This window comes from Dama dama, chromosome 33 (genome assembly GCF_033118175.1).
Source record: "Dama dama isolate Ldn47 chromosome 33, ASM3311817v1, whole genome shotgun sequence".
In the NCBI taxonomy this organism is placed as follows: Eukaryota; Metazoa; Chordata; class Mammalia; order Artiodactyla; family Cervidae; genus Dama; species Dama dama.
Window position 1 is genome coordinate 57,944,736 of NC_083713.1, and position 25,085 is coordinate 57,969,820.

Here is a 25,085-nt window from a genome sequence, read left to right on the forward strand (position 1 = left end):
GAAGGGAGAATAGAAAGTACATTATTGAGCGATTTATTGCAAGAATGAGATCCATTCTACAAGGAAATTCTGTAAGATAGTGCAGAATAATCAGTTACCCTAAACAAAGGAGAGAGCTGAGATATTTATTCACCAGATCCCGTCAGTCATTGTTAAACACAGCTCCAAGGAGGAGAAGGGCATAAGTGCCCTGAAAAGCACTCCCAGACTGGGGCCAAGCAGAGGGTCACACATGCTTGCAGTTAGAAGCCACTGGTTTAGCAGGGAGCTCTGTTATGCTCTGTGATGAAATAGAAGGGTGGAGTGGAGGGGTTGGATGTACGGGTAGGTGGGAGGTAAGTTCAAGAGGGAGGGGGTACATGGATACACATAGCTGATTCATTTCATTGTGCCGCAGAAGCACAATGCTCTAAAGCAACTGAATTCCTTTTTTTTTTTTTTTTAAGAAAGTCATTGGATTAGCATAGACAGGGGTGATGAGTAGCAAAGATTGTAGATGGGGTGCTGACACCATACATTTCAAAAATCCATACATCAGAACAAGACTTCATTACTTTGGGGTTCAACAGTCTGAGGATATCCCTCCATTTGAGGGACCCTGAATAGCTCAGTGTGTTGTTTCTCTTCTGTTCCCACCATGAATTTACAACAAAGCCTTTGTTTTCAGTTTACATTAGATATAAATATGCATTAAGTTCATTTTAAAGGAAAAAAAAATTGAAAGATGGGAATCTTAAAGACTGTCTAAGTATGTAAGGGGCAAGAGAGCATCCTACCATATATCCCCATAATTAGGTTAGAGTCTAAGACTGACAACTCTTGGCCACTCTCATCTAGCACAACTATATCTACTTCCTCTTTTTATCCTTTTCCAGTAACTTCCTTACAGCCTGTTATTTGAGTCCTTAAAAATAGAGTCTATGCTGTTATCATGACTTTCCATTATCTGCTCTACTGAAGTGATTTTTTCATATGAAAATAAGAGATGATATGACAATAAAGACTTTGGTAGGCTAGCATAAAGTGAGATTGGCCACCAGACAATGCTATTACTAAAACATGCGTCTTTTCATACACCCTTTCCTCCACACAAAAAGCAGTGTTTCTCCTAAGCATTGTGAATGATATAAACTGTGACTTTAAGGTTTTAGGGTATTGGAGATAAAATAAAAGCAAAGTGTGTTTTAGATGCATACTAGAACTAGCTCCCCTCACTTCACCCTCCCTAAGTTTACAATATGAGTTTCTAAATTAAAAAAACAAATCACAAATTCTTGTCAAGTGTGATAGATGGCATTATAGGATGTAATATGATCATTTCTAAAACTGCATAATGTGCATTCAAAAAATTTTTGCTGAAAATTAACATGCAATTTTAAAAATGCCATGATTGGAGCTTCTGGAGAGCTAGCTTATTATAGATTCACTTCTTTATAAAAAAAATATGTCATTGTTAATTTGTTTTACTTATAAGCCTTTATCTTCTCTACCTGGAAGACTAATGTAAAAGTTTAAAAAAATTAAAAATTCAAAAGCAAAACAGAACTAAGAGAATCCCACTGGGACAAGCTACAGCTGGCATTGTTCCTCTCAACCGCTGGTGCGTTCACATATTATTTCCGCTTCCCCTAGAAGAACAGGTTGTGCATGTAAGTGCTCATTGAGGAATATTACCCTGATTGATGAGAAGTAACATGAAATTAATTTTCAGATCTACCAGACACTTTACAATGCAAGGCAACCTGCAGTTTTCTAGATAATCAATATCACTAAATGCTATAATCACGTTTGTCATGTAGAGAATATGCTCAAAAAAGGTTTACCAACTCGCATTTTCATGGAAGCCTGAGTTCGCAAATTGTTTTCAAACAGAGACTAATTCTGAGACTTCTTGTAGAATGAGACTGCATTTCCCAGGTAGTTATAAGCCAATGAAATATTTTGGGAATTATGTAAATCATCACATACAGAAAAGAATATTACTATTAGGAGTCCATACCATTTCTAAGCAAGATAGAGCATGGTATTTATATCAGTTAGGACTCGTCTGTAAATGACAGAAGTTCAGCACAAACCAGTGGGGAAATAAATTTTCTGCCTCAGTTTCAAGGAGTGGATAGAATTGACTTCAGGCACAATTTGGATTTAAGAATTCACATAGAGTCATCAGCGGCTTATCTTTTCCTCCAGTTTTGAACTATTACTTACTTTGGCTTCTTAGATGGGTACACTCTACATGCTTTTTAAATGACCCATGGCAACTTGAGGTTATAATACTTGCAATCATGAAAGAGAAGAAATCCTCTCCCTTTCAGCAGCCATGGAGATCACCTCAAATGATTGTAATTGGATTTCTTTACTAATTTACAAAGACTCCTAAATTGCCCATCAATCTATCCATTTTTATTTCCCCTTTAGAAACAGAAGCCTAAATCTTTTGTTGATGCATTGTTATCTAGAGTAAGTCATCACATTTCCCATCTCCTCCTGAAGCTAGATATTGTCATGTGACTAAGTTCTGACCTTTGAAATGTAACCAGAAATATTGGGTGGGACGTCCAGGATGAATATTTTGGGGGAATTTTCTTAAAAAGCCTCCTTGTTTTGCCCTTCTATCCTCCTTCAGCCCTGCAGTGTAATGACTCAAGCACTAGTGGTCATCTTGGGCCATGAAGTGACTAAGAAAAATGGTAACCATTACTTAGGATGGTGGAACAGAATGATAGAAATCTGTGTTCCTGAGGATATTATCTAGCCACCATACAATCCCTGCACTGCCCTCTTTCATACTCCTTTAATATTGAAAGAGAATAATCATCTATTAAGTTTAAGTTATAAAATAACTGTTTTTAAATATCAGTAACATGTTTAAAATGTTATTTTTGCAGACTAATTGTGTTCTAAGGGAAGAATCCACCTTGGGTCATGGGCCTTCCCCTTGTGACAGAGGAGGCAGTGGTCCATGAATAACAGCTTCACCAGTGGTGGAAATAGTAGTTTCAAAATGACAAAAAAAGCCAATAATAATGTTGTATATCTACTATGTTCACGCCAACCAAAAAGTCCCGTGTCAGTAAACCCTTCCTACTATAGAACATAAGGAAAGGTCAACTTGCGTCATCACTGTTGAGGAACTCATAACCAGTCAATGAGCTTTAGAATATTTGCGAGCAGCGTATATAGGTATATTCATTTCTATATGATGCTAATAGAGACCTGGAGGCATTTAGAGTGAGAGATCAAAACTGTATAAAGGTTGATTTAAAGAAAGAATATAATGATGTCTATATAAAGAGGTTATGTTTTGATACCCGACAGTTATCCTGCCCCAGTAGTAGACAAGATTTTCTATCAATACAAAAGAAGGTACTCCAGTCCAACTCCAATTTTAAGCCCTTCTTTCTAACTCTATGACGTTAGAGTCAGGAGGAGGACACAAGGAGCTGCCGTGATGGAAGCTCAGTTTCATTGTTATCATAATTCTTTGTGCTTCAGTGTTTCTGTGACTACATTACTTTTTCTGTAACAAAAATCATTGCATGTTACCCAGCTACCTGTAATAATTATATTTTCTGAACTGGGAGATAGATAGTGATGATTACAGAAGAATATTAACATGATCAACAAAAACTCTGTATTTCCAATATTTCACTTTTTAATATGAAGAAAAGTTTGCCAATTCATTTTTCTTAATGATATCTTCTAGAGAATAAAAAAGTTTAGGTTTGGTTAAGTTCAATTTGCCAATTTTTTTGATTATTGTTTTATGTGTTCTAAGAAATCAGAGAAGGGCATGGCAACTCACTCAAGTATTCTTGCCTGGAGAATCCCATGGACAGAGGAGTCTGGAGGGCCCTAGTCCATTGGGGCCCAAAGAGTTGGACATGACTGAAGTGGCCTAGTAAGCAAGCACTCTCTGTCTACTCCAAGATTATGAAAATATTTTCCTATATTCTAGAAGCTTTATATTACACTTACGATCAACCGAGATTCATTTTTGTGTATGGGTGTGGTGGGTTGAGTTTTATCATTTTCATATAGATAGCCACTTATTTCAACAATAATTGCTAAAAAAGACTTTCCTCTTCCCATTAAATTGATTTAGAACCTTTGTTGAAAATCAGTTAACAGTATGTGTAGACTTATATTTCTGGTTTCATTTTGTTTAATACTCTCTTGATACTGTAACTTTAAGTAACTTAAAATCAGGTGCTATAAATACCCTAGCTTTGTTCTTTTTTCAGTATTGGCTGATTGTTCTAGATCCTTTGCATTTAAATATAACTTTAGAATAACCAATTTCTTAAGAATAATTAGATTAGGATAACCCTTCAAAAGTAACTTGCTGGAAATTTAGTAAGAGTTTCATTAATTCTGTATATTCATTTAGAGAAAGCTATAGCAATTTGAGTTTTTTAGTCCGTGAAAATAAATATCACTGAATTTTCTTGGACATATTAACTTTCTCTCAGCAATGCTTTATGGTTTTCAGTATGGTCTTGCACAAATTTCGCTAGCTTTATTCCTGGGTATTTGTTGTTTCATTGATACCATTGTAAAAGTTTAATTTTTTGTTATTGCGGATATATAGATATATGATAAACATATACATTGATGTTGTATCTTATGACCTTCCTGTTAGATAGTTAGACATTAGCAACAAGGGAATGACAGAGGTGAAAGATGCAAGAGGGGGATAATTCAGCTAAGCCCCAACCATCTGAGGACCCTTGCTTGGGGGACAGTCATTTAAGCCCCAACCACCTGGAGACCCTCCTCTGACCTCACTCAGAACCTGTGAAACTCTGGTTGGTTGGTGAGCAACTTATCCTGATAAACAGGGAGCACAGTAACATAAGAGAAGGCCCTGGGCATTGCATGCCCTGACTAGACTGGCATGTAACTTCTAGTAAACTCAGACTTAATATATACCAACATTATAATAAAATCTACCCCTCCCCACACACACCCAAGCAATAATGAATGTGTTACAGATATCAGAGCAGTCAGTCAAATAGCTATTCCCTGTCTTTCACCCATGATTACACTCTACCTCCTCATAGAACAACTTATAAAACAACCTGAAGCCTGTATGCATGTGTGTTTAAGTCACATCAGTCATGTCTGACTCTGAGACTCTAAATTGCAGCCCACCAGGCTCCTCTGTCCATGGTATTCTCCAGGCGAAAATACTGAAGTGGGTTGCCATGCTCTCCTCCAGGGGATCATCCCAACCCAGTGATGGAACCTGCATCTCTTATGTCTCCTGCATTGGCAGGAGAGTTCTTTACCACTAGCGCCACCTGGGAAGCCCCTAAGCCTGTATAGGCGGGCTGGTTTTACTTTCCAGAAACATCCCTGCTCTCTCTCTGAGAGTATATCTATGCTTCAATAAACTTTGCTTTGAGCTTAAGCCTGAAGTGGTAGTTTGCAAATTTTTGCTTCTATTGCAAGGTCCGAGATTGCTGGTTGGGGACTCCAGTTGACTTCCTCTGTTGAAACTCTCTGTCTGACGCATCGCATGGTAACATTCCAAATTCAGTTATTAATTCAGCAGTTTATAGCTTCCTTTGGCTTCCTTTTGGTATAAGGAGAAAACTAAATCTATCTCTCACCCCTGTTTCTCAGTCCACTTCCCCAGTGCTTATTCCACAAGGCATCACAGAACCAGATTCTTTTCTCTCTTTTGAGAAATAGGCAGTGCACATAAAAAGTAGCCCCATACAGTATATATTACAAACAGTTTTATCTTTTGATGGTCCCTCACTCCACCTTTCTGGGAGGATCCAGTTTGTTTCTGGGTATCTACAATTCATATGAAAATGTATTAAACAAATTTTCAAATACTATATTTGTTTTCTCCAAATTTATAATATCAAAAAATGAAAGTATTATTCCATTTCTATTTAACAATATGAATGAAAAGAAAACTCTACATATTGTGAGTATTTTTCTGGAGTATTACAATTTAGAATTATATATGTTCTGTCCTACAATCGGTTTTGAGGTTCAGTGGTTTTCAGTATTGGCTGCTCATTGGAATCATTCAGCTTGCTTTAATGAAAATACTGATATGTGGGTTCCACCCGAGAGAATCTGATTTTATTGATATGGAGATGGACTGGGCAGAGGGATTTTTTAAGTTACCCTTGGTGAACTTTAATGTGTAGCCAATTCAAGAACTGCTATTTATACCTATATAGTTTATATAGGTTGTATTTGTAATGTTTATAAGCAGTGTCATGGATCAATAAGTTAAATAGCTTGGAAACATAACATTCAAACAACCTTACATAAAGCAATTAACATTTTCATATGACTCTTTCTGCAACATCCCACATGGAAACCTTAGCAATGAACTGTAATGAACTTATTATAACTGTAACTTGTAAGTGTAAGTCTCTTTCAAACACAAAATATGATACAATTTAGGGGAGAAAACTTAAAAACCCATTGTACTGATACTCAGTACTGATTGTTAACCTTTTGTAATCATGGAGAATTGCCTGGGTACAATGTAATACTAAGTCAAATGGTCTATTTCTCTGATCCAGATTGCTTTCTTATATTCTTCTATTCTAAAAATTTAAAGAATATTTTAAATAATGCAAGCAACACATGGCAAGGAATAAATAAAACTACTGTTACCTAGAGTACTAGTTTTAGAGGAGTTTGTTTTAATTTCCAAAATGAAGTAACTATCTAAATAGTTCAGTATCAGATACAATATCTTCACGGGTTATTTAAATTCCAGTATCTTAGCATGTTGCTTGATTGAGGTGTATATAATGCTACATTAGAACTTCTGTAAATTTTAGACCAATTTTTGGCTCTGAAGTTAGGTATGTAGCACAGGCAAAAAGGATATATTTCATGAAACACAGTACTCAACACAGTGACACAGTTAAATTCTGAGTAATCATTACCAGACAGGCAGGTATGCAAGAAGGATGGAAGAGGGGGAGGGGAATATTATCTCTCCCTGTCTCTCTATCTGTATGCATGTATTTATTAGGCTATATCTATTCCACACATATTAGTAGAACAGTGCACTTGAGGTCTATCATGAGAATTTCTACAAAAATGTAAAATGTTTCTGGAGCAGGATTGGGTATAAATTCCTCCTTTACCATTTAAGACCTTTGTAAAATTGGAGAAATCAGTTAAACTCTTAAGATTTACTTCTCATTTGCTTAAGTGCATGTAATAATACTTCTTAGGAATGTTATGAAGATTGAGCGTGATCATGTTTATGAAAATTCTTACCCAGCCGGTGGCCTGGATCTTCAACATATGATCATTACCTGATGTCTTAATTAAACCTAAATCACTTTTATTTTCATAATATTATTTAAATCTGAATTTTGTAAAATGCAATTTGCAGTAAAGAGTAGCAACGGACACCAAATGGCTTCTCCTCTCCCTTAGTAAATTTATTTTACCAATCTCAATCATTTTAACACTTCATTATCCTTCTCTAACATGGCTGAGGAAAAAAAGAGTTGATCTAAGTATGTGAAAGGAAAATATATCTTAAATTGTGCACTGACATCAATGCTCTTATTATTTTATGTACTTGTATTTATATCATCTTGATGCTTTGACCTTGCTAACTCAGTGTATTTCATAGAACAAAGATGATATTTTCACTTAGAGAACTTGTTAGAATTCTAGATCTACCCAATCACAATTTCCATTTTAGCAAAATTCCCAACTAATTAATATATACACACATGAGCGTTTAAGAAGCAGTGGAGTAGATTATAAACAGTTGGATATTAGTCATGAAAATTTTTAAATATCTGATCTAAACTTTGCATAAATTCTTATTGTGTAAATTTTTATTCTGGATCCTAGGGACACAGTTAGATTTTTTTGTAAAGAACAGAAAATCAGGAGTCAACGCACACTTTTTTATTTTTATTGGCTGTGTCATTTAGTGGTAGTGAAAATCCATCAAGTTCTTAAGCTTCTAAGAATATCTGTCTTAGCATTTGTAAAGTGAAGGGCTAGTTATTACATTTCCTGGTACTCAATGGGGTTATTTAGAGGTTCAGATGAGCTGGCACTTTAACAATTTTTAAGGTCTTTACTTAGGCAGTATTGTAATCTATACATTTAGATCAGCTGACCATAGGTAAATTTTGAGTAAGAACTTCTAAAGAAGGAAGACAGGATGGCAACCACACAGTTTGGTTAATAACTATTTCTTTATGGCTGCTACTTTATAGCAAAAATAGAAGATGGCTTAGGGAAGGAGTATCTTAAAGAGAAGGGTAGCTTTCGGTAATCTTGATCTTTATTTTTATTGACTGATTTGTGTTGAGTGGATGGTCCAATCAGTTGCTTTGTAATTAGCTCACAATGAAATATTAGTCAGAATTTGCCTTCAATTTTTCCTAGGAATGCTTCTCAGTTAAGAATTGACTTGAGGTCCTAGGAAATGTCATGTCCCCTGGATTCACACTGCAGTGAGGACACCGTGAGGGATATCTTTATGGAAGGCAACAATGCAAATTCTGGTTCTTTCCATTACAGATAAAAAGACTTGTGGTCCTCATGAATTCCAGTGTAAAAACAACAACTGTATTCCAGATCACTGGCGGTGTGATAGCCAAAATGACTGCAGTGATAATTCAGATGAAGAAAACTGTAGTAAGTAACTCTTGCTTGAGAACATTGCAAGCTTGACAGCCTATTCAATAAGCAGGATGGCAATTTTTAGTTTAGTTAAGATATGAATTTGAACCTGTCTTGCAGCTCACATTTTTATACATGTATTCACATTTGAACAAGAATATTCAGACTAAATTGACCTGAATCTCAAATGGTAGAATTATTGAAATGGCTCATCCTGGGAGTTATTTTCTTACAGTTATCAGAATTGGTATGAAAGTATCATGAGGTTTAATGCAACCCGTTAGTATGCAATGAAAGAAACCCTTGATGCAAGTTCATACAAAGAGCTGAATGATGTGGAGACAGTACAAAACATATCATTCTTTAACCGATGGTATTCATTTTATTTCAGTCTCAAATCCATTTACACTACAAATTCACCCATGAGCATCTTTCAGTGTAATATCATTTATTCTCTCTGGAGTGGTGAACACCATATGTATTCAGGATGCTTTTCTCTGAAAATAGAATAAAGCAATTTTCATCTTCTGCCTTCTGCATTTTTATGTAATAAGTTTAAAAAACATTAATTAGCCAGCGATTTTATTTTCTAAAAAGCATGACAGTATAGAAAATTGTGACAGTATCTCTGTCTTCTAGCATTCATTTCTGAATGTACTTCTTACCAGCACTTTCTTATACTGCTGTTTAAACAAAAAGGCAATATAAGCATGTTCAAAGTAAGATAATAATCAAATTCCATTATTAAATATTAACATTCTACTACTTCCCAAAAGAATTTATGACAACAATAATATCTACTCTTATATATTGGACTTAGGGCATTCATTTCCCATGATGCAGGAGACAAAATAGGAATTGTTATATTAAAATGTTGGGCTATATTATATAAAAGCATACAATTAGTGGAATCACAGCCTTAATAAACTACTTGGATATTCAGTTTGTAAAATACCAACTAATGGTTTGAGTCACTTTCAAAACTTAAGCTGAGTAGTATTTGAGGATCAGGGACCTTAAGTATGAAATCTCTGGATAATTATGATTATGAAATATTTTGAATATAGAAACCTTTATTACTATATCTTCATATAAATATCTCCCAACTGAATATACTCTTTAGAAATGTTAAGTGCATTGCAGAGATTTATTAGAGTGTTTTAGATTTCTTTAAACATTAATTAAAAAAAATTATATAGCAGGTCTCAGATTCTGTCCAGTGATTAAAATAAAAATCTAATGGGAGTGATGATGGTAAGACTAGAAGAGTGATTTCAAAAAAGAAACAATTATGTATGTTTCAGAATTGGTATGAAAGTATCATGAGGTTTAATGCAACCCGTTAGTATGCAATGAAAGCATACTAACTTTTTATTTATTTAAATTTCATTTCAGAGCTTAAATACACAGATTAGCTACTCAGCTTAGTTTTGGAAAATTTAGTGTTAATTATCAATATTATCTTGGCTTCCCTGATAGCTCAGTTGGTAAAGAATCACCTGCAATGCAGGAGACGGCAGTTCAATTCCTGGGTCAGGAAGATCCGCTGGGGAACAGATAGGTTACCCACTCCAGTATTCTTGGACTTCCCTTGTGGCTTAGCTGGTAAAGAGTCTGCCTGCAGGACAGGAGACCTGGGTTCAATGCCTGGGTTAGAAAGATACCCTGGAGAATGGAAAGGCTACCCACTCCAGTATTCTGACCTGGAGAATTTCATAGACTGTATAGTCTACGGGGTAGCAAAGAGTCTGAAACTACTGAGTGACTTTCACTTTCATGAATAATATACCAGAGAGGAAGCGTCTGTGACTGAAGGATATTGAAAACAAGAGAAGGAGGTGGAAAGGCAACAAGGAGACTCACATCTTGGAAGAACCTTTATTCAAGTGGTAATTTAAATGGTGTGAGAAGTTAGGTTGCTGTTTTAATGAGACAGGAAGGGGATGAATGAAGGGCTGAGATAGCTGGCTTCTGAGTCTTCTGGGGTTTCCTAAGTGGCCAAATATAATTTTGCTGACATCTCCTAAAAGTCATCTTTTGATGCAAGAAAGCTAGGAGAAGGAACAATTGCATCTCACTTGTCACCATGGAAACTTAGTGATAAATCACTGTAGCCACAGAGCCCTTAAGAAAAAGCAAGGGAATAGACTGCAGTATCAAGCATTGCAATATAAAATACCCAATTATGTGTGGATCTCTTTTAGTTCCTGCTAAGACAAGCAATATTGATTAATTTTCCAAGAAAAGATGGCAGTGAATGAGAATTAAGCATATTATAGTTGTGACGTGGAAGGATAGAAGGTGTATACAGGATAAACGTCAGAGTGGATAGCATGTTAAAAATGGAAGAATGTTTAAGAGTAAGGATCAAGGGCTGTAGATCATTAAGTGGTGTTTGAATATACCATCTTGACTAGACCAGAGAAATGGGGAGATTAAAGCATTGAAAACGCCACCAGTTCTACATAGACAGAAGCTGAGTCTCTGAAGAATGAGATGAAAATACAATATATCTATAGGGAGCACCAAGAGATTAGTCCTGTAGAAGTCAGCCTTAGAAAAAAATACTGTGGCTGTATTAAAATGCTTGCAAGATGTTTCCAATGTCTTATTATATATTGAAACTATTAAAATAATATGTATATAATAATAACAAAACTATTATCATTATATACACATGATATAATATGTATTATAATTATGACTACATACTATATACATATCATAATTTTATATATAGTTACATATAGATGACAACAGTATAATCAAGAGGGCAGTGGTATATTGTTATCATGTTTTCTAAATGTCATTAGTCAAAGATATGCATTTTAGTGAACATTTGTCATTTATTGTTAGCCTTTATTAAGTAGTGAAACATACCAGAGGTAGTTAGTCAGTCAGTCTTACACAATAGCAACATTTGTTTTAAAGGCCTGCATACTGCTAAATTCACTCACATTTGATTGTCTCATTTATTTATTTATCATATGTATCTGAGTTCCCCTATTTAAATGTCTGGAGATGGTTGAAGAAGTAGGACAATGTCCCATGATCTGCACAGTGGCTGACACATATTTATAATATTAGCAATTTACTATAAAATTTGCTTTTGGGCTTCTTTGTTTATGAATCTCTTATAATGAATTAACTTTTTAAATTGAGTTGGAAATATTCCAGGCATAGATATGGAAAGAGTTGGAATAGCAGCAGAGCAATTAACTGCCAGCTATGTTTTAGTTTAATATGCCTTCTAATTTTTTATATCTACATAGGATAATTAGCCCATTGTCATTTCATGATCATCTGATGATCATTTCCCTTGTTAAGTGTTCAGCAGGGACATTTTATTTCAGCAATGATTTCTGCTCTTAAAAATAAGAAAATTTCATTGTTATTGAAGTCATTTAGTAATCTGGAGCAAAGGTTTGGAAATATTTAAGAAATCTCAACATCTGTACTATTTTCATCAGCAACAAATATATATGGTATGTCTGCCTTCTAAGTAATTGATGTACAAAATAAAATTATTTCACAACTTTGCATTATTAAAAAGTAACTGGCACTCCAATGGATTTTAAAGTACCAAATAATTTGATCAACTAGATAAAGGTTTATGTTGAGAGACAAGCTGCATCTGCCTTATTTGAATTTCTAGTACTTTCACACCAAATTTATATCAGAAGATTATTTGTATAGCATGACAGTTATACTAATTGTATTCTAAAAATTCTCCTCAGATGTTCACAGTCACACTGACATAACTTTTGAACTTATCACCAAGAGTTTATGATAATATACTAAGTAGAGAAATTGGAGTCTGGAAGCTTTTATTCTCTGCCACTAACTCTGTGGCTTTGAAATTTGCTTTTATTTTCTGACTATGGCTTCTTAGATTTTGTGCAAGTTGTCTCCTATAGCTCCTTTCAATTCTGAGGCAGGATGTTTATGCCTTCACTACTATCAAAGGGAGTGACCAGTTTATATGATACCCCTATTTTTTATCATTATTGTAGAATCCAGATCAGCCTTCTGAAACATGCCCTGTAAAGGCATGTTCTTGGCTGTCAATCTAGCTTGTTTAGATGAGATTTATGAAAAACCTGGTTAATCGTTCATATATGGGATTCCCTATCTACTTTAGATCTCAGGAATAGGTAATATAAGACCAAGGCAGTGTAGGAAGAACATTTTAGAAATATTAGGGAAAATGCCACATTCAAATTTTCTTTCTAAATGGGTTATGTGCCAGGTAAAGTCATTTTTTGGTTCTTTTTCACGAGAAAAATGATATCATGCCAAGTTCTAAAAATTCATCTTTTACTTTATCCTGAAAAGATTAAAGGCAAGGTAAACGATAAGATAATACAATAACTTAGGATCTTCTCTCATAACAAAATTACATTTTCCTCAAGAGAGAATTTCTTTATGAGAGAACTAGTGGCAAAAGAGTCTAAGGCTTTTAGATGAAAGTTAGAAACGCATTAGCTATCCCATTCCTCGATGACATTTGTGTGTGTGTAAATAATTCAGGATTATTATTTCTGGTGTTTTTTTTAAAACCATGGTAGCACATACAGAATTTCCACTTGTACTGAAAAATGCTTTTCCAAGCAAGTCTCTTAGATCCTTTATTCCTCTATTGGAACCGAATAATTAAAAATGTCAAAGCAACTCTCTATAGATCAAATGTTCTGTGGAATTGTTGGGCAAATACCTTGATTTACTGGCTACACAATTTCCTTTATAACCTTGAATTAACAACATCCAGCCCTGCCCATAGCAGAGTGTGTAAAAGCCTGTTGAGGCCATGATAAAGACACTTGTTCTTAATTAGAATAAAAGCAAATGAGAATATTAAAGGAAGAATTATCATGTTTCAATACCCTAAAATCATGAAATTAAAGATTTTACTGCTGTTCTTAAAATATCTAAATATAATCTGTATCAAATGCACCGTTTCTGTTTGGTATTTAATGTAAATATCCAATGTTATTTACTACTATTCAAAAATTGAGCCTCTATTTATTTATTTATTTTACTAGAATTTATTTTCCCTGAGAATAAAACGATGTGTGTCTGCAAATGGAAGGAGAGTGAAACAGATTCAGCATGGATGGATACAAAGAGAAGAAGGGTTTTCTTTTATTATTACTGTAAAGTAAAATAGACATTGCTAGCTGTGTGCCTTGGACAATTAACTTGACTTTCCAGGGCTTTAATGTCAATCCCTGTAATCTGTGAACACTTATTACTTCCTCGGTTGTATGGAGGCAATGATATGGCTTCGCAGTAAAAGTACAGATCCTCGTGTCAGGTTACCTAGGTCCAAGTTTAATACTAACTCTTTTACCTGCAGGGTGATTTGGAGTAAGTTTTTTATCCTCTCTCTGCTTCAAAATACTCATCTAAAAAAGGGTCCAACAATAGTATCTACCTTATGTCATTCCCTTCTCCAGGGGATCTTCCTGACCCTGGGATCGAACCCAGGTCTCCTGCATTGCAGGCAGATTCTTTACCGTCTGAGCCACCAGAAAAGCCCACCTATCTCATAGAATTGTTAACATTAACTGATGAGCTAATCAACTACTTGGCATTATCTTCACCTAGTGCCTAACAGCAAATAAAATATCAGTAGCCGGTTCAGTTCAGCTCAGTGCAGTCGCTCAGTTGTGTCCAACTCTCTGTGACCCATGGACCACAGCACGCCAGGCCTCCCTGTCCATCACCAACGCCCGGAGTCCACCCAAACTCATGTCCATCGAGTCGGTGATGCCGTCTCATCCTCTGTCGTCCCCTTCTCCTCCTGCCTTCAATCTTACATCAGGGTCCTTTCAAATGAGTCAGCTCTTCGCATCAGGTGGCCAAAGTATTGGAGTTTCAGCTTCATCATCAGTCCTTCCAATGAACACTCAGTAGCTGGCATTTTTAAAATTATTGTTATAGTTATTAATATTACTAGTAAGTTGTTTTTAAAATTAAAATGTCATATATGTGAATATAGTACAAAGACAAAAAGAGAAACTGTTTTTGTCATGCTGTCTAAACAAAGGAGTATTTAAGAATGGGGGAGACCCTCCGCTTAGTGGCTCTTTTTCATTCTGTTGATGAGCATCTTATCTTATTCATAGCCAGAAGTTCACATTTTTCAAATAAAGTCCCAGAGCAGAACAAAACGCTCAATACACATTACATTTTTCAAAGTTCTTCCAGTGTTCTCAGAAGGGATATTTATATAGAAATGTAGGAGCCTTCATGATATCAAACATTCGCATGTTACCCGATGGTGAGAAACCAAGTGATTATATAGAGCGATATTTAAATACAGGCTGAATTATGCACAATCTTTATGTAGAAAGTATGCTTCATAGGACTATTCCTTAAATTTTATTTCTGTTGCCTATTTCTGTTTTACCTGAACAAGAATATTATTGTGTGTGAGACAGGACAGTTGTAAATACAGTTAGTGAGAGGGGGAATGAGGGTCTCTCATCATGCCAGATATCAGTTCTGTTTAGAGAATGAAAACCAAGCAAGAGGTGATGGTCAGCAGTTATACTGATTACTTGTTAGGGACAAATTTCTGCACTCCTACCTCATTGTCCAGATGAAACATATCCCGCATAGGAGTTGAGCCAAATAACAAGTCACAGTATTTGGCTCAGGTCCTATATGGAAAATGGTGAAGCATAATTAAATTAACAGTTAGCAAATTATCTGAAATGGCAGGTAAATGAGGTAAGGCATAAGCAAACAACTGCATAAATAAATAGGCAGTTTTCAAAGAAGAATCTCCTTTGGCCGCTTCGATCCTTACCCACCCAATCGTGTCCAATAATATCCCCATATATCCTTTTAGTTCTAGGAGCTCTGAATTTTCCAGGGAGAACTGAAGAATTAGAAAGTCATTAGAATACATAATAAAAAATCATGAACCAAAGTTTAGACTCTTCAGTTAATAAATAGTCCTGTGTACCCATAGGGAGTAACAAAATGTCTTATATCCTTTAAGTAAATGCATAATATGATTTAGAATTTCAACTGGAAAAATTGTTGTTTTACTTTAATATGTAGATTTTTATGCCTTTTTTTTTTTTTTACTTTACTGCTGCATTTTCTTTAAACAGTAGGCTATTTATCTTTTGCATTTTTTTCCATTTGTCTCTAATGCCACTTTCTATTCATGACTTTAAAAATAAATTTGAAAAATCATTACATTATATCCCATAGATGCTTCATGAAATGTTTTTTTTTTTTTTTTCTAAACAATTTATTGGTTGTGCCTGGCTAACTTCTTTTTTCTTAATACTACCTCACGTCATATGTCATATAAATTTTAGACTGAAGTTGCATGTAATAGAATAACTTGTGCTATTTTTCTGTCCCCAGAGCCACAGACCTGTACACCGAAAGATTTTCTCTGTGCCAACGGGGACTGTGTTTCTTCAAGGTTTTGGTGCGATGGAGATTTTGATTGTGCAGATGGCTCGGATGAGGTAGGCATCTTTGAGAAATCAAACAAAAAATAAAGTGGGTCCTTAAAATTACATTCTTAATTATTATTCCATTCAAGGAGTGTGACAGGGGCAGCTCTGTATGCACTTTGCTCCTGACATGCTAAGATATGTATATCTATGCGCTGTGCTACACGCATAGGGAATAGCTCTTGTGCTACTATTGACAGTTAATTTTATAGTCTGTTTTACCTCAAGTAGTGAATGGCTGGATTGGGAATAAGATGTTTGGAAACCCTATTCCCTACAGCTGATGCCTTTGCCATCTGTGAATTTGTTCGTAAATTTGCAGCAGTATTTATAGTCAGGACTAATATTTTTATGCATTTTAAACAGTTTCTTCTCCCCAGACTCTTTCTTCAGTAGATATAGTCTTACAGACTTAGATGTGGGTCATCAATTTTTATGAAACCGCAGATTTAGCTTTGCTTAGATGATGACTCACAATCCATTTATAATAAGTTCTATGTACACACAGTTAAGTGAAGAAGTTTAGAATTTCTCTGGATAATTCTATAATCTCAGATTGTGCTAACATTTATAAACCTTCACATGATTCATTATGTATGCATCTATGTATTAGAGTTTCAGATACTAATTACTCCATGTTGCTTTAGAAATAATACATGACACACAGGAGTAGTCACTTTACATGGTTTTCTCATTAATGATTTCTGATGTTACCATCAGGAATGCAGCACTTGGACAATCAAGTCCAGCCGCAGACTGGAAAATGAGGTCTCTGGTCCTCAGTGACCACCATGGTTCCTCCTGACACACGACTGCCTAGATTTCTACTACTCTGATTGACACAGACATGTACTCAGCCCCACGAAGGGCCTCCCACTGACAATGGACTTGGGAAGAATCTTCCCAGCTGCTCTGGAGATTTTTGTGTTTCAAGTCCAGCTTCCTTAGGTATCCACTGATAACCTGCCTCTTCAGAAGACCCTGAAGGTCTCTACTAGTTATACAACCCACACAAACTAGATATTCCCCAACCTTCAGGGAGTCTTATCAAGATTGGATAATTCTTCTCCATTCTCACACTATTTTGGAAAAGTCCCCCTAATCACATACAAGTCTAGATTTTGGAACCTAATGCACTTTATTTTTCACTTGAAGGTCTGAAACCTTAAAACTTGAGGCTGCAAAGGTCTCTTAGGAGAAGGTGAAAAATACTACTTCTGTTCATTGGGCTAGTCACAAAACAAGTCAAACAACATTTTTAAAAATCCACAGAGAAGTTAAAGTCTTACAGTGCCCAGCTACGTATTTACTTAGTATATTTATTCAAAAATTGTATTAAATGTTTCACAGTCAAGAAAATATATTTCATATAAATTCATCCATACCATTAAAATGCTTTGTCTTTGTTTTCTTTTAAAAAAATATATTCTATCAGCACCATGCAATTGTGAAACATCAAAAGGTGGGGATATATTACTGAAGGCTGGTGATTTCATCTTGCATGTTTTTCACTAGATGTCCAACATACATAAACAAAATTAAGTACTTCTTTTTTCAAAATGTTATTCATGTGAAAGTAGATATCCTTATCCATGCTGTTTCTCTCATGCTATAAGTTCATGGATGCAGTTCTTGGTGTCTGAATATATCTCCACTATCCAGATATTTTTATGCTAATGTCACTAGGGAATCAAATTAACTCTCTTAAAGGTAGTCTTTCTCTACATTTACAGACTTTTCATACTGTCTATATGTAATTAAGTGGCTAACATTACAGGCAGTTGATTTCTGTTTCCTTTCTAAAATCTAGAATGATGGGTTGCATTGTCAACAAACAAAAAAGTGAGCTGAACAGATGGCTAGAAAGCATAATTACATACAGGATATCCTTATACTGGGAACAAAAGAGAAAATTGTAAGGATTACTTTTTGTATGAATGTTAACTGAATTAGTTTGTTAATTTCCAGCCAAAACAATAAAGAAACCAAAAACTTGGATCAATTTAATTATGTATCAGGTTAGTGGCAAACACAGAGAACTATTTAAAGTGAATTTAAAATATATTTGACCTCTTCATCCAGTATATCATATTGTAAGGATGAAAAGAAATGCAAAAGAATCTTAAATTATATTCATACATGTGTTTTTTAAATAACACTGGTTTTGCTAATTTGAAATCCACGTCTTAGAGAGTAAAATAGTTCCAGTGCAAAATATTTTAATATTACTAACACTCAAAATTTTTAAGTAAAATAAAGGAGATATGAATGTAGAAAAAATGCAAGTAAATAAAAACCCTGTATTTAAATTCAAAAGTATCAGCTTGAGCTCTTGATTGTTTTTTCTCTTTTAAAAAATATATGTTTTTAGCTCTGCCACTGAAAAATCCTAAAACCAATGACATCCCAGCTTACTATCTCTAGTATTCATATCATGACCTCTAACTACATTACCCAATTAACAGAATCAAAACTCCTTTGAGAAATGTTTAATTCTAGATCTGTGAAAGGAAATTGACAAAATGAGCCACTAACATCTTGTCAAGCCAGAAAACAATACCATTGGGATAGTGTCCAAAATACATAGGAGCAAAATTGCAGGGTTTTCTACATACAAAAGGGACAATTTGAGCCTCAGAAAGAAAAAAAAGAAATGACTGAAATGTGTTGAAATATAATAATGCATACAAATATATGAGTTGATAATAATATTTAAACAAAAACTCAATTGTTACTTTGGAGGTTTCTAGTAACTTTCTTAGTATTTACTCAGTCAAATTCAGAATGTGAGACAATCTATAGAGCAAATGACCTGTTTTTCTCAAGTAGTAAATGGCATTCAAAAAAAGTAGGGGAATGGAAAAGAGTTATACAGTAAAAGAAACTCAAATCAAATTCAATGTATAGGTTCTTTTAGATTTTTCTTTTACCAAACAGTATTTTTCTACAGTTGAGAAAATTAGGAAATTTTTAAAGTGGATTGGGAATAACTAAAATTTTTCTATTAATACCATGATAGTATTAATTTTCTGAAGCTATTGTCATTATGTTAAAGTTCAAAATATAAATAAACTGGGAGAGAGATTTATGAAACATGAATAGCTAAGTGTGGATAATTGTTAAATGTGCATGATGAGCACATGGGTCTTCTTATTCCATTCTCTCTGTTTTTCAATGTGTTTTAAGATGTCTAAGATAATGATTAAAAACCCCACAAATATAGACACAGACACATGCATCAACTATATGCAATATATTATAAATCAAAATCTCCTGATGGTAGAAAAAGTATCTAGAAGTATTACCTTCTCTGTTATTGTCAATACAAATAGAATAGTGTCACTGATTATTGAGCTCTTTTACTTGAATTAGCCCTATGGCTGAGAAAAACATTAATTAATTCTACAAAATATACTGAGCAGTTATCATAATCATTGCATGATATTAGATTCTTGATTCATAGACACTATTTCTATCCTTTGTATATGTGTGGGTGCATACATGCTGTTGCTTTAATCATGTCTGAGTCTTTGTGACTCTATGGACTGTAGCCCGCCAGGCTCGTCTGTCCATGGAATTCTCTAGGCAAGAATACTGGAGTGGGTAGCCATAAATTACATAAAATTTTCATATATATTCCTCATTTTCTACATTTGCTACTTCATTCATTCAATCAGTTATTCAACAACTTTTGATGGAATGCTTACTTATTAAATGTGTCCCAGGCACAGTAATGGACATGGAAAAGGAAAGCGGTGAACAAAATCTGAAATTACTTCCTCGTGACCAGTACATGGGCTATTTTTCCAACGTCATTCACCATTATGTAGCTCATCCCTTGGATACATCACATTTCTATTTATCCTTATGCGTGAAAAATCTTTTCTTAGTTTCATTTCTGTTTAAAATTCCTTTGTGAAGTCTTTCTTAAAACCTTTAAGAACTCATGTCTTTAAACCATATTCATTTATTTTGACAGTATATTTTATTGAAATTGTTGGTTTAAATGCTGGTCTTCTATTAGTCCATGAGTTTACCAAATACGGGGAGGAATCATCCTTTTCTTTATGTTATTATTTAAGAAACTCTTATAGGACACCCAGGTTCAATCCCTGGGTCGGAAGACCACCTAGAGAAGGAAATGGCAACCCACTCCAAAATTCTTGCCTGGAGAATCCCATGGACAGGGGAGCCTGACAGGCTACAGTCCATGCAGTCACAAAGAGTCTGATATTACTGAGTGAGTAACACTTAGCCAGTTTTACCAACATTAATATTTTTTTTACCAACATTAATATTTAAGAAACTCTAGTAAATGGCAAATCTTCAATACTTGGGAAAAGAAGGGAGGAAGGAAAGAAGAAAATCTGTTATATAGCAGTCAGTCTAATTAAACTGTCATCAGCAAAGAGGAAACTATAGGGATTTGGAAAATAAGCTCCTTCTTACATGGGATGGAACGGAGAAAAAGTGGGGAGTAACAGTTCATATGCTTCATTCACTGGAAGTTTCACAATCTGGAAGAGTGCGGCACCTTTTGTGGAAAGAACAGACAAGTAAATCTTGGCAACAATAGAAATTGCTAAACAACAGAAAAATATCATCTCAGCAAGATATTTCACTGGAGCATCCCATTTCAACCAGAGTGGTCATACCCAAGGAAAGTGAATTTCTAATTTCCCTTTCATTGATCTCATGTAAGGAACTGAAAGGCCCCCAAAGGTATCACTACTATTTTGTTTGATTTCCAAATAAAATCTGGATGCTAGCTAGCCAAAAATGATAATTCTGACAGTTCATTTCCCAGTTCTCTAAGAGCAAATATCAGAAGAATGGAAAAGGAATATGAACAGCAAACAAAGTATGAACGAACAAGGACAGGGGAGAAAAGTGGGGATGGGGAAAGAAATGACACAAGGGGAAGTTTAAGTTTTGTTGATGCAAGACAGAGTTACCCTAGGATTTTTTCTTGTTTCACATTAATCTTTCCCCCTAGAACTGGCTATACTGATTAGAAATATTTTTTTAGCCCTTTTGTTTTCCCAAAATCATCATTGTCACTTCAGTTCAGTCGCTCAGTCATGTCCAACTCTTTGTGACCCCATGGACCGCAGCATGCCAGGCTTCCCTGTCCATCACCAGCTCCCAGAGCTTGCTCAAACTCATGTCCATTGATTTGGTGATGCCATCCAACCATCTCATCCTCTGTCATCCCCTTCTCCTCCCACCTTCAATCTTTCCCAGCATCAGGGTCTTTTCCGAGTCAGTTCTTCACATTAAAGTATTGGAGCTTCGGTATGAGTGCTTCCAATGAATAGTTGACATTGATTTCCTTTAGGATTGACTGGTTGGATCTCCTTGGAGACCAAGGGACTCTCAAGAGTCTTCTCCAGCATCACAGTTCAAAAGCATCAATTCCTCGGCACTCAGCTTTCTTTATGTCCAACTCTCACATCCATACGTGACTACTGGAAAAACCATAGCTTTGACTAGACAGACTTTTGTTGGCAAAATAATGTCTCTGCTTTTTAATATGCTGTCTAGTTTGGTCATAGCTTTTCTTCAAGGAGCAAGTATCTTTTCATTTCATTGCTGCAGTCACCATCTACAGTGATTTTGGACCCCAAGAAAATAAAGTCTGTCATTGTTTCCATTGTTTCCCCATCTGTTTTCATGAAGTGGTGGGACTGGATGCCATGATCTTCATTTTATGAATGTTGAGTTTTAAACCAGCTTTTTCAACTTTCTCTTTAATCTTCATCAAGAGGCTCTCTAGTTCCTCTTCGCTTTCTGCCATAAGGGTGGTGTCATCTGCATATCTGAGGTTATTGACATTTCTCATTGTCACTTATAACTATTAAAATTACATTACCCCATAACTGTCTGTTTGGAGTATGATCCACTCAGAGCAACTTAATTACTCGATGAAGCCATGGGATTTATGTTCTTTTTATATTTCTCTGTTTTATTATGACTAACAGAGACAAATGAAACTAGAAAATGATTATAATGTTTTATAGTGATGAGTTTAAGCGTGACCATCTGAGATTCTTGTATGTGTTTTGGAGGGTTGAAGACATTTATCTAAAATTTTAATTTTAATTATGTTGGTGTTGTTTTTGTCAGAGAAATTGTGAAACAAGTTGCTCCAAAGATCAGTTCCAGTGTTCCAGTGGTCAGTGTATATCAGCAAAATGGAAATGCGATGGCCATGAAGACTGCAAATATGGAGAAGACGAGAAACACTGTGAGCCAGGTAAAAGGCTCGAGTCAGTATTTCGTTTAAGCACTACTTTAACTCAGAATTTAAGTTTCAGCAAACATATGTATAAAACAGTGGCAAATAATGCACTGTTTTTAATTTACTGTTTTTAAGAATTAATCTTGACTATCTGTAGATAAATTCATTGGTGTGCCCTTTGTATGTTTTGAAAGTGTTTTGGCAGGCCAGATTGATGTTATTTCAAGATACAAGCATTACTCCCCTAAATTTGATTTTCTGATCTCTATATTTTTCTATATCATTTGGAGTTGTTTTTCCAAGATAATGGAATGAAAAAGGTTGAAAGTATAAGTGTGATCAAAGTCAGGTTTCAATTCCGGAAATTAAGGTTATGAAATAGAATAAAGAAGGTGTATTATTTCTTTTACATCTTGGTCCAAAATAAAAATTAAGATTCAAAATAAAGAGTATAGGGGAAAAAATACCCAGTTCATACACTTCTATCCCTTCATCATGAATTTAAATATATATATATAAAATTAGCTTTTATACTTGGGAATTTTAATAACATTATTCTACAGGAAAAAATACTGGGGAAGATCACTTTGTAATCTATCTATTTATCTATCTATCTATATATATATATATATATATATATATATATATGGTTATAAGTAGTTTCATAGTGTAACAATTATTTTGAGGGACTGAGTCAGAACTGCAGATACCTCACACACACTTTACTAATAGCCCAGGACCATGCCCATGGTCCACATTACTAACTGATCACATCTTTGTTCTTACTGAATTCAGACATAGTCCCAGACTCATTAATACAGATCCCTAGGCAACCATTGCCAATTAAAAGGAATTAAAACCTAAGGGAAAAGCTTTTTAGCATCCCTGGACTCAGCAATTTAGACCACAAAGCCATTACGTAAGTACATTTGGCTACCTAATGATCTAATATAAGGTCAAACCCCCCAGAATTTGAATGCAGGCTTAACAAACTGAAGCCCCTACAGAGAAAGGTGTCATCACTCCTGTGTTAATTAATTACATCGGGTATTGACTATAACTTATTTATCTACAGTTTAAAATGTTTCCATGTCATAAGAGAATTACTTCAAATTCTACAGACTCTGCTACTTATACATGTTCATATTTAAAACCCTAAGTAAAAAAAAAAAGACTTCTTAAAACTTATATAAGTATGATATTTTTGTCAAAATAGCCAAATAGATACCATGGGATCTATGAGACCATGTCAAGATTTTCACTTTTAGCTTTATACAATACATATATTAATTAACATCCTCAAAGTTTACTAAATCCTATTACAATTTTGAAAATAATTTGAGGCTTTTGCATTTTAAATAAATTTAAAATTATAAGAGAATACATTTAATTCTTCAAAAATCAAAGTAATAATGGGGAATACATGTAAATCTATTGCTGATTCATGTCAATGTATGACAAAACCCACTGAAAAAAAGAAAAAAAAAAAAAGACTTGTGGGAACATTAATAATAAAGTTTACTTAATGACCTTAAAAAAAAAAAATCAAAGTAATAGAGGATATAGAGAGGTTTTTTCCCCTCCCTTTTTTTCTTTAGTGAGTTGAATATGTATGAACAGACCATTACATCATGAGGTATATTTAATACAATACAATACAATAATATTGTAAAGCTCATTTTAAGTCAGTGTTTAATATCAGATGTTGAATACAATTCAATGGAAACTATTTTCATTACTATCTGTAATTTTCATATTCTTATCTATGCTTTTATCTATCAACGTTCATTCTGTTCACTAAATCCAAATCTCAACTTTATACTCAGCTTCTCCTACTTGCTCGTCAAGTGAATATATATGTGCCAGCGGAGGATGCATTTCAGCGTCTCTGAAATGTAATGGAGAATATGACTGTGCTGATGGTTCAGATGAGGTAAAATCTATCTTTTGATTAAAATCTCTGAATTATGTGAATTAGGTTTGAGAAAGAAAATGTAATAAGCAATCGAGAGACAGAATCTTGATTCTTAGCACTGTCTAAAATGTCAAGACAAGAACATTGAAGACAGTAATTTCAGCAAATGCGTGAATCTTCTTGCTGCCCATAGACTAAACTGTATTGTCATTTGCAGAGGCAATATTCATTAATTAAAAATAAAATGAAGCCCACACAGCATAATAAATCTCCAGTATTGTCAGTTGAATGTTTACTTTGCTTGTGACTATATCATTATCGGTAGTTAAAACCGCAGCACTGGCTTGTATTTGAACAGATGGACTGTGTGACTGACTGTAAGGAAGATCAGTTTCGATGCAGAAATAAAGCCCACTGTATTCCAATTAGATGGCTTTGTGATGGAATTCACGACTGTGTGGATGGCAGTGACGAAGAGAGCTGTGACAGAGGTAAGGTACTCTTGCATGTGTGTCTACAAACAAGAGAATGGCAAGAATGGCGGTTAAGATGCTGTGCAGAATTTTTACATCATGTGCTAAAGGCAGAGGATAAGATAATTAAAATGACTTTCCTTTTCTAATGAAGGTGATTGTTTAGTCTCCAAGTCGTGTCTGACTCTTGGGACCCTATTCACTGTAGCCCACCAAGCTCCTCAGACCATGGGATTTTCCAGGCAAGAATACTGGCATGGGTAACCACTTCCTTCTCCAGGGGACCTTCCTGACCCAAGGATCAAACCCCTGCCTCCTGCATTGCAGGCGAATTC

The 25,085-nt window shown here is 34.8% G+C and overlaps 1 protein-coding gene across 1 annotated transcript in view; it reads left to right on the forward strand.

The window, feature by feature from the left end:
* The window catches only part of LRP1B (LDL receptor related protein 1B), a 1,867,078-nt gene that overhangs the window by 1,675,741 nt on the left and 166,252 nt on the right, over positions 1 to 25,085 (forward strand). The window contains exons 67-71 of the mRNA XM_061135390.1: positions 8,539 to 8,655; positions 16,027 to 16,133; positions 22,248 to 22,377; positions 24,189 to 24,295; positions 24,636 to 24,768. Of these exons, the coding sequence (XP_060991373.1) occupies positions 8,539 to 8,655; positions 16,027 to 16,133; positions 22,248 to 22,377; positions 24,189 to 24,295; positions 24,636 to 24,768 (594 nt within the window). The remainder of the gene's footprint in view (positions 1 to 8,538; positions 8,656 to 16,026; positions 16,134 to 22,247; positions 22,378 to 24,188; positions 24,296 to 24,635; positions 24,769 to 25,085) is intronic.